General features: G+C 38.7%; 1 protein-coding gene across 1 annotated transcript; it reads right to left on the reverse strand.

The window, feature by feature from the left end:
* Nucleotides 1-8,563: 8,563 nt before the first annotated feature.
* On the reverse strand, nucleotides 8,564-10,748 carry LOC133912517 (probable E3 ubiquitin-protein ligase RHC1A). Its single transcript, XM_062355300.1, has 2 exons — nucleotides 10,588-10,748; nucleotides 8,564-9,751 (listed from the first exon to the last, which is right to left on the reverse strand). The coding sequence occupies exon 2, from the start codon at nucleotides 9,690-9,692 to the stop codon at nucleotides 8,826-8,828; it is 867 nt and encodes a 288-aa protein (XP_062211284.1). The 5' UTR covers nucleotides 9,693-9,751; nucleotides 10,588-10,748; the 3' UTR covers nucleotides 8,564-8,825.
* Between the last annotated feature and the right edge of the window lie 638 nt (nucleotides 10,749-11,386).

Genomic DNA, 11,386 nt, shown 5'->3' on the forward strand with positions numbered 1-11,386 from the left:
CAATCAAAATCATGTCTTACTAAAGAAATACATAAACCAATCCCTAGACTTAAAAAATTCAAAAGAAGGCAACTTTCGGAGCCCTAACTGACTACACCTATCGAATCCCCAACTAAAGAAACCATTAAACAATTAAATATCCAATCCCTAGCCATAAATTAATCTTGAAATGCCTTAACCACTACCTAAACTACACTGCTTCACATCAGATCCAAGACAAGCAGCCCATATACCGTTTTGAAGGAACAACAGGGTACATCACTAACCTCGCAATGTAGCTTCAAATCAGATGAAGTATCAGCTACCCGAGCCAATTTAGTGCACCTGCCGCCTCAATCACCCTCCGCGTCATCGCTGCCACCGCCTACCACTTGCCACAAGCAACTAGGGTTTCGGGGTGAGATGGGGAATGGAGTGAGAATGGCGGCTTGATTTTGTTTAGCGTGTTTTAATCGATGCGGCAGGCCACCTTAGCAAGCAACATGTGCCAGCGAGGATAGTTGACATGCACCACGTCACATAAAACCACTGCCCAAACCGCTCGGGGAGGAAAAACAACCGGTTTAAATTGTTACGGGAGCTTCAATATCTGGTTTTTGGTTTAGGGAGGAAAATTGAACTTGAGCAAGAGTTGACGGAGCCAAAATAGACTTTTTCCATTTTATAAACAAAACCCTTGGATTCAATTATGAGTATTTTGGCAATTCATGCCATTTTTACATAAAATACCTAGGGTTTTCTGAAATTAAGCTCAAGCGTTAATAACAGCTCATTGTTATTTACATTTAAGTCCTTAGACTTTAAATAAATTATGTTATAACATATTTACCTCATGTAAATATATATTTCGGACCCACGGGTCGTCAGGAATTGCATAATACTATATAATACTGCAATATACATGTATTACCTCAGTAATACTTATTTATTTAAATAATTTGTAGTATATGACATTCTTTAATTGCTTTATTGCAATTATTTATTTATTATTTATGCATTTCTTAATTATTTAAGCATCAAATTAACTTAAATAATTTGCAGAAAATTATGCAAACTTTATGGTGGTTATCTTATTATTTTATTGTTATAAACACAAGGTAGGAGAGACTATAACCATGGCTACGACTACAGTGTCGTCCACCTTAATTTGATGGTGTCCATGTTATAGCATTAAGTTACTTGCCTCCTGATGTGAGGTCTGCACCAAATGGTGATTACCTTCAACGTGTTTTCCAATATTTACATGCACATAGACTAAGTATTTGGCAGTGACCCCATGTCAACCATTTTTTGAAATGGAGACCAAAACTTTAGCTGTAAATTTTTCGCCTGTCGTGAAGGTCTACACCAATAATTATTCAATACTTGTATTGAATTTTAATTTTGCATTAGTACCTAATATTTAACATGTACGGAGACTATGTCTTTGGATGTGATCATATGTCACCCACTTGCTTTGAAGTGGAGTATGAGACATTAGCAGCGAATTTTTCGCATGTCTTGTATTGAAGGTTTACACCTAAATGTCACTCTTTACATATTTTGATTCAAATTTTTGCTTACATAAGTAGCAAAAATCAGTGCAGAATATTTTTTATGAATACCTTCTATAACATTGGTAAAACACAAGGCAGTGGAGCGTGTATCGACAACTACTATGAGGTATGCATCATGTTAAATATCATCATGATGACTACCTTCAACGTATATAACCAAAATGCATAAAACAGAGCCTATGTGTTTGGTAGTGATTATCAAATCACTTGTTCCCTCAGGAATAGAGTCTAAAACATTAGCAGCGACTTTGTCGCTTGTTCTTTATATAAGACTAGATCTATATTCAAGACTCATTTTGAATTTCAGTTTTGCACAAATTACAGCATTTCAATGCTATTTAATTTACTATCACGGTAAATTAATTGAATATATGGTTATTTCATGTAGTACATGGCTCATATTTCTAACAAAAAGTTTAACGAACTCGTGTTAGATAGTAGCAACTATCTAATTTGGGTTATGGACATCAACATCAGTTTAACATCCCAAGGTCTCATTGCAGCAATAACTACACCTCAACTTGAAGCTCCAGCCAGTGTCGAAGCTAGGACCAAGTTGACGGTGGTGCCAAATTGTGTTTTATAGTGGTCAAGATTGAAATTAAGAGGTGAATTTATGGTCATTATAAGGCAATTACTACTAAAATATCATTTTACCCTGGTGCATGTGCACCAGGGTAGCTCTACTTGGCGTCACCCCTGGCCCCAGCAGTATTTGAACCACTAAAATATGATGCCTTATATATTTTAAGCCATCACCTCCATCCAAATCTAAATAATGAGTATCCGATAGAGGAGGATCCACATGCGCTTTGGACATCATTCAAAGAGCATTATGATTAGCAAAAAGGTTTTTCTTCTGCCAGAAGAAATATGTGAATAGCCTCTCATTCGTTTTCAGGACTATAAGTCTGTGGTAGATTATAACTCTAATATTCAGAAGATCTGCTCCAATTGTGTTTCTATGCTAAACCCGTCTCGGACGCGGATATGATCAATGACTTTATCCACTTTTCTTCTGCCTAAAGAGGTATTGCCACAGTAATACCACACCTAGAATAAATTCAAAGGAAATTGGGAACACAATATTAAGCAGAATTTGCATGGATCTAACAAAGGTAATTGCATTTTTAAGAAAAAAATGTTCACAATAACAACTCGCAAGTTTGTCATGATTGTGATTGTACGAATCACCGTACGACAAAATGTCATACCCCTAAATTTTGGTTGATCTATACCTCATATCTGTTGGAAAAGAAAAATAAATTCAATGGGATAAGTTTGAAGCTCACTTCAAACTAGAAATAATATGGAAGCAAATTATTCTCAATATGTTCCTCAAGAGCATTACAACAACATGATCCAACAGAAACTCGACGGCTTCCTCAATAAAGGTAACATACTTGTGGAATTCTATTCCCAAGACATGTTTGTGACCTTAATTAGTCTCCCAAATCCTAAGAACTATTATAAGCATATCTCGGTAGTACTAAATATTGTAATTTTGGTTGTTGTCATTATTTGTATCTCTAAAAGATACTATTGATATGAATTCTATATATTAGTTAACTCTGATTTACTCTATATAGATTTTACGAACAAAATCATATGAATAAAGAAATATGTTTAGTGCAGATAATACCTAAAATAGAAAAATTGAGTCCCTATCCGTAGAATGGAAACCCTTTTCTTTTTTCCCACTCTAATCTTGGTCAAAAGTTTTTAGGCCTGTGTTGAAACTAAAAACTCTAAAAAAGTAGATATAAGTTTCCGACCTTGGGAGGAATTCCCAAATAGAGGAAAGCCCGGCCTAACGCTTTAAGAAGGGTTGTCTACATTTGTTCCACTAGTACAAAATCAAGGGATATAAAATATTTTCATACTATTCAAAGGAGGTAAGGAAATATTAAAACAATCATTATGCACGATATATTGATTGTCGGTTTTGGCAGAGCCACAATCATTCTCCCAATGGGTACTCAAATTAGTAATCGAGGATACACTTATGTATCTTGATTATACAAACCATGTTAAATTATAAAGATATCTGTCAAAATGGTTTCCATTGGAAACTCATAATAACAACAACGAGGAATATTTCTTCATCACCATAATGGATATGACAAGCAAGAGCTTGAGAAAATTCCTTCATTTTCATCTGAATTTTATCATACATACATCAATCCCATATCACATGTTGTGTTTAAGATAATTTTTCAGATTCTTGATAAATTCAAGACTTGGCATGATCGCCTTAGTCATCCCAATTTAGTGACGATCATAAAAATTATTAGCATATATTGGTCACGACATCACTGTTGCAAAATTCTCAAAATCCTCTGATTTTTTGTCACCGTATGTGCCACAGGGAAATTAATATTAAGGCCATTTTATCTTAAAATTAAATATGAGCCACTCATTTTACTTGAACGTATTTAAGGAGATATATTTGATCATATTCATCAATTATATTGACCATTAAGATACTTTATGATGCTCATAGATGCATCTACAAAATTATTGCTCAAATTAAGTGCAAATTATCTTGAGCATAGGATAAAATCCATTGGAATGGATAATGCTGTTGAAGTCAATTCACGGGCCTTCAATTATTATTGTATGACCTTAGGCATTAATTTGGATCATCAAGTAACTTATATGTACATGCTCAAAATGATGTAGCTGAATATCTCATCAAGAGCGTTAAAATTAATTACACAACCATTACTTCAGAATTGTAATTAACCAACCTCATGTTGGAAATCATGTGGTCTTACACACCGCATATTTAATTCAAATAAGATGAACTGCATATTATACTGCTTCCCCGTTGCAGTTAAGTACGTGAAAATCAAATAAGTATTTCTCATATGTGACAATTCGGTTACATTGTACCGATATCACCACCGCAATATACATCAATGGGCCCTCACATGTAATTGGAGATCTAAATGAGGTTTATTTTCCATCAATCATAAATACCTCGAGCCCCTAACATGGGACTTATTCACATCCCGGTACGCTGATGAGGATAATTTCCAGGCATTAGAAGGAGATTAAAAGTACCACAAAGAATACCACATGCATTCAGTCCTTAGATATGTACATTCAGTCTATAGATCCACATACTAAAGAATCTGAACATGAAGTTCAAATATTCATAAATTTGCATCACGTTGCAAATTATCTACCATATGCATTTACTAACAACAAAGGTGTCACTAAATCATATCTCCACATTCAATGCGCCAGAAAGAGTGGAGATACCTAATAAAACCACTTAACTCACAAATGCAAATAAGAGGGGGAAAATATGGTCACAAGGGATATTGCTTTTTATAAGCATTTGCGGAAGCAAAACAGTAAATACAAATTAACCTAAAGTTGATTGACACCTTATGGATACTCAATATTCAATGCCTATGGATGCTCAACATTCACAACCTAATACAAATATGCGTACTATTTTAAGGTGATGGGACATCAGAACACCCTAACTCCATTATTGTGGGGAATCACGAGGGGATGGAAAGGGTAAATAGAATATCCACAAAACTATATTGATTATGAAAAATCATGCAATAGAAAGACTACAATTGTCAATAAATATTTCTCCTCAGAAATTGCAAGATCTTCAATTGGATCTAGTCCAAAGTCCATGGCCATGGATTCGGATTGGACCAAATGGAAGGAAGCAATTGAGGTAGAATTGTGCTTGCTCAATAAAAGAGAGGTATTTACTATAGTAATATGTACTCCTCAAAATACCCTCCTTGTGGGATAAAATATTTTTATCCGCAAATGGAATGAAAATAATGATATGGTGATACAAAGCGAGCATGTAGCACAAGGGTCCACGTAGAGACCCGATATTGATTTTCAATGAAACATACTCTCCCGTTATAAGTACAATAATGTTCTGATATTTAACATTATTGGCAGAATCTAGTCACTTGATTCGTAAATATATATGAAAGTTCTTAAAGGACTTGAAATTCTAAATTCCAAAGTAAATCACAACATATATTGTGTAAAGTCAATTTAGGACTTAAAACAACTGGAAAAACATAGTACAAACCGATTAGATGAGTTCCTTCCACATAAAGTTTACTCAAATAATGATGATTGCCCATGTGTATTTATAAAGAAATCCTCAACTGAATTTTATATCATCTCCAATGTATATAGATGATCTCCATATCATCGGAAATACACAAGAAGCACACAATCATCTTAAGAAGGAATTTGAGATGAATAATTTGGGTAAAATCAAATTTTACTTAAGTCTGCAACTTGAGTATATTCACTCAGGAATATTTATACACTAATCTGCATATATCCAGAAGATATTAAAAAAATCAATATGGATATATCATCTAAATACATATGATCATTCAATCCCTTGAAATAGATAAAGACCCATTCAAATCTCAGAATGATAAAAGAGATATTTTGACCTAAAGTTCAATATCTCAGTATATTTGGAGTGCTAATGTATCTTACAAAATTGCAACAGGTCTGATATTACATTTGCAGATAACTTGCTAGCTAAACATAGCACAACTCCAACATAATTCTATTGAGCAGGAGTAAAGGATATCCCTAGATATCTCTAAGGTACAAAAGAATCTTGATTTATTTTATCAGAGAACTCAAAACATTACTATAGTTGGGTACACACACACTAGCTATTTTCTGATCCTCATAATACCAGATCATAAACAGACTTTATATTCTTATATGGTCGAAAAGCCTTCTAATAGAAGTCATCAAAATCAAACTCCCATGATTACTTCCATTAATCATTCTGAAATAATTATATGAATCATCATATGAATGTTTATAGCTTCCCAGAATGATTAACCACACACAATAATTATATTGTAGTAAATTGTTACATATATAGTGTAATATCACATAGCATAGTGCCCAAAATTATTTTATCATCATGAATTACATAAATGGAGGATAGATATTTTGCAAACAATATCATGTGATAATCTTACATATTTGTTCATAAAGTCTTTACCAATATATATATTCCATTCATAGAATTGATATGAGATGATTTTAAGATATGCAAAGTTCAGAAAGACTAAATCCCTAATACATAACATGTTATGATCCTCATATCTTAAATATTGCACTCTTTTCCTTTATGAGTTTATTTCAATATGATTTCTCGTATAAGGTTTTTAATGAGGCAATATCAATACAAATAGATATGTCATATCGTTTTCTCCTAATTTTTATCATTGGGTTTTTTAGAGTTCTCGATGGCATATTACGATTATTTCTCCTCATATTTCCTCACAGAGTTTTTTATGAATATTTCATTGCGTTATATACAAATGAACAAATTAATCAAAGAAGAGTGTTATAACACAAATTCTAATGATTAATTAGATACTCATTGAGAAAGCACGCACACATTAAGAAGGAATACATTAAAAAATAGATTACCTTTTTATTCTATATAAATCTATCATGAATGCGACTAAACAATTCATTCTCTTAGTTCTCGAGTTCTCTACTGTTCACTGACTTTGTTTTTCCGACAGATTTATCGCCGTACCACACATGCCGCGGATGGACCTGTGGTCGGATCTGACCCGTCGACTCCCGGTTCACCACTTGCGAGCTCGTGACTGGGGCAAGCCGCAAACGGCCAAGTACAACCTCATCCTGTGAACACCACCAGCTCACAGGAAATCCAACCCAGGAACGCCTGCCGTCTCGTGGCCGTTCTGTTGACGGGGAGAGGAGAGCACATGCTCTCATAGTCACCACGGTCCCGTCCTTGGATAACAACAACAAACGGCGAAGTTTCGTAGGTATGCCAAGACAAGGACCTGGCATAAACCAGCATGGATCAAGACGAAGGACATGGAGTCCAATTTGGCATCACCGTCGTCGTCGTCATCTGCCCATGGTTGAAAATTCAGACTTCCATCACACCATCACATGTTGGCACAAATCCAATTTGGTGATAAGCTCTGCAAAATTGTGAGGCCAAGACTAGTAATCTAGTCTAGTAGCAAATGGGACAAGAGTAACATATCAAGAAGCATCAACTGCACAGCTAGAAGCTGCGGCTCCTCTCCAGCTGCCCATCTGACGAGCATCTTACCTGACATCTCTTCTGGATATTGGCCACTTACCTTTCTGTTTCTGAATTCTGATGGCCATCCAGAGCGTTTAGCGTACGCGCGCACACATCAGCAGGTTCATAATATTATCCAAGCAGACAGGGAAATGGATCTTGATGATCTCGTGCAGGGTAACAACGCATAAGATTCCTCGTCGTTTTTCAAATGCTGCATGCATCATTGATCAGCAATCAGTTTTCAAATGAGGCGTGCATCACAGAGGCGCATGCGCCATTGGCTAAACAAGTCAGAAGGGTTGTACCCAATTCAAGTTTAATAGCAACAATTAGTTCAGGAAAGCCAATGAACACCAGCACTCGATTAACCACTACTGCGAGCCATTGGCAGAATAATGTAACTCTGAGGACGTTGGCGTGCAGAAGCTATCAAAAGGTGAAAAAAAAGCTATACAGTTAGGTAAGCCAGAGAGAGTAGTCAGCACATAGCCATCCGAAGAACATTGACTTTGATGGAACGACAAGCCAGTGGATATTTTTTTAGTCAATTCATGTTAATAAATTTTGAGTTTTTTCATAGGCCAAATATTTTCAACTAGATAGGTTATAAGGAAAAAAAATCAATTAGCTAATACAAGAACAAATTCAAGGAAGAACAATATAGAATGGCAATTCAATCTCTCGAAAAAGAAAGACACAGTTATCTAGCCTAAATGTGCTAGAGTTGGTGGCATAAACGAATGATCCAATGTTGTGTAGTAGCTTCGAAGACCTCAGATGAGCTACTCTAAATGACGGGTCAGGTGCTCGGATTCATGTCTTCATTACTATCAAGATCATACACGTACATCTTTAACCTTCTGTGAGGTTTTAGTGGCCGTCAACTAACTATCAGATCATGGGCACATAATAACCATAGTCCCTTATAAAAACGAGTTAAATATACATTAGGTTTATAATTGTATGCAAACCCAAAAGTAAACAAAATAGAGTAGCTATGAAACTGTAGCAAGATAATATACTTGCAAAGGGAAACATTATGTGGCGATCATAACAAGCCATACAGTGCAGATTAAGCACTAGGATCCCACAGATAAGAGCCCATTAGACCAGCGTATTCGCTAAAACAGTATTGTGAACTCCAACCAGATTACCAGACTAATCTAACGAGAACTAGAGCTAGAACTTGATGAGCGGAAAGGCCACAGGAACGAGAACGGGTTCCTTCTCCTTTGACGCCCATTGGTTCTCCCACTACTGCTTGAACTACTTGAGCTTTGGCTTTGGCTGGTCGATCTTGAGCGAGAGCAACTAGCGCCAGTAGAACCCTGTGTTGGCAGCTCATAACGGCAAACAGGGCAGGAATTATGTTGCTCTAGCCAAGGAACTATGCAATCGGAGTGATACAAATGCTCGCACGGCATCTCTCTTGCTTCCGATCCCAGCTCGAACTTCTCCTTGCAGACAGGGCAGTGTGAGTCTCCACTGAGATGCCTCTGAGCGATCTTAACAGTTGGCATAGCATCAATGGAGGACTGCATAGCAGGTGGTGGTCCTCGACGATCGTTCTGAGTCAATTGCTCAATGAGATCATCCAATCCAGGCCCAACAAAGTAGTCTGCAATGTTTGCCCTTCGCATGCCAACTCCACGACGTCCATTAATGAACACGTCGAAACCATTATCCTCTGAGAGATGACCAGGGAGCTGGCCTCGGAAGAGCAACCATGGCCCAGAGCCAAACTCCATCTCCAGGTCAGAAAGTATGTTTGGCCTTCCTCTGACATCAACCTCCCTATTCATCCCCACCATACCATGTCGCATCACAGCAGAGATTGCCTCCATGATCCCGAACCTTGGGTCACGATGGAAATCGGGATCCATCCCAACAAAGTGGCTCATGAGAGCATCCACATCATCCATTTCAGCAACAAACCCAGAATCACAGTAAGGACACACCATTTCCCGGCCAGGAGGCCTCACCCGCTGCCTGCATTGGTAGCACCAGTACGATTGCCTACCACCTGACATTTCGTCCAGTTAATGTGCCGCCTCGCGAAAACCCAAAGGCGATTCGAACCTCCTCCGCACTGCAAAGGTGAAAAAAATTCCAAGATTTGAGCACAAAGCTCCACCGGGAACGGACATATAAGCATATTAAATTTCAAACACAACTTACATTATCCAACTGGACCATGGACACAAACTTCCACAACGACATAATATGACTTTGTCAATAAGAAACTATGATCCGAACCATAAAATTCAAAATCAGCCCAAAAAGCTTAAGTGAACGCCCAAGAATTTTAAAAAATAAAGAAGTTCTGAACATAAGCAGATATTCTAATCCGCTTTCGACTGAACTGTTTATTTAAACAAGTATATATAATTATGCGAATTTTCACGCAACTCTGAAATAATGAGTTAACTAAGCATCCACTTTATCTTTCTTAAGAAAGACTGAGATTTGAAGTTTCCATGATCCAAATTACTGAACTTTTCCGTTTCCAGTAGAAGCTAGTGAAAAATTTCTCCCATCCACTTTCAAAACAAATGAATAAATCTCACGCCCCTCTTCCCCCGATTCTTCACTAGGAAGGCAGCGAATGAGGGGAGACGCAACAAAAAAGCTGGAAAATCAAACTGCGTTAAGCCCCAAAATTTTTGGTAAAGAAACTGCATCAGCACCTCGATTGGGTACACAGTTATTTCTACGGTGCGGCGCCTACAAAATCGTTCGATCGATCTCGCGTGCTGAGGAACAGCAAGAAGAAAACCCAATCCAAGGATGGAACGATGGGATGGATTCATAGGGCACACGAACCCCACAACACACTGAACGGAGAGAAACGATTTGGATCCGACCGAGCGCAAAACTAGCTCTTGGAACAAAGGTAACCCATCCAAGGAAGCTAGGATCACTTACCGACGAGCGAGGAAACCGAGGATCTCCGCCCCAATCAACCACCGCCACGAGGGAGGAGCGGCGCCGCGGCACCAGAAGTGGAGAGGGAGAGGAGCGGAGGAAGCGATGAACTCCGCCACGAACCAACCGGGGCGGAACGATGGAAAAAGCACCGGCCTATCCCGGGGCCCACCTGCACCCTCGGTGGTGGCCATCCCCTCGTGGCCCCACTGGCCAGCGGCACACCATCCCTGTGGGCCCGGCGGGTAACGCATCAGCTCTCTGCCCTCGATTCCCGAGCCCGGGCCGCGCGCCCATCGCTTTTTCCGTGTGATGCTTCCGCTGGTGGCCGGGCGGGCCGAGGGTATGCTGCGTACCGCCGACATGTGGGCCCGAACGGAGCGTTGAGCCCACGTGTCGGTGAGGGGGGTGGCGTGGGGCGTCGCGTCGAGGTTGCTGGAAGGCTTCGAGGGGACACTTGTGTTAAAATAAATGTTGCGCAGCCACGCGACACGATGCTGGATCCGCCGTCGGCTGGAGGAACCGACGGACGGATGGGGAGGCTCCGTCACGTGGTGCTGCGTCATGGTGTCGGGGGTGGGCCACGATAAGGTTTCTCGAGAGTAAGGCATTGTTTGTTTTTCCGGATTCTCGTGAAGAAGCTCATTGTCGATGAAATAGATTAGAGCATTTTTAACTTAGCCCTCTTCTCACCCCTATTTTATATTTGAGAAAAAAACGATGAAAATTGATCTCTAATCGACCCCTTATCCGACCCCCTTTATTTGAGGAACCCTCAAATCTCCTCCCTCACCCCTTA

The sequence above is a fragment of the Phragmites australis genome, chromosome 3 (assembly GCF_958298935.1).
Source record: "Phragmites australis chromosome 3, lpPhrAust1.1, whole genome shotgun sequence".
In the NCBI taxonomy this organism is placed as follows: domain Eukaryota; kingdom Viridiplantae; phylum Streptophyta; class Magnoliopsida; order Poales; family Poaceae; genus Phragmites; species Phragmites australis.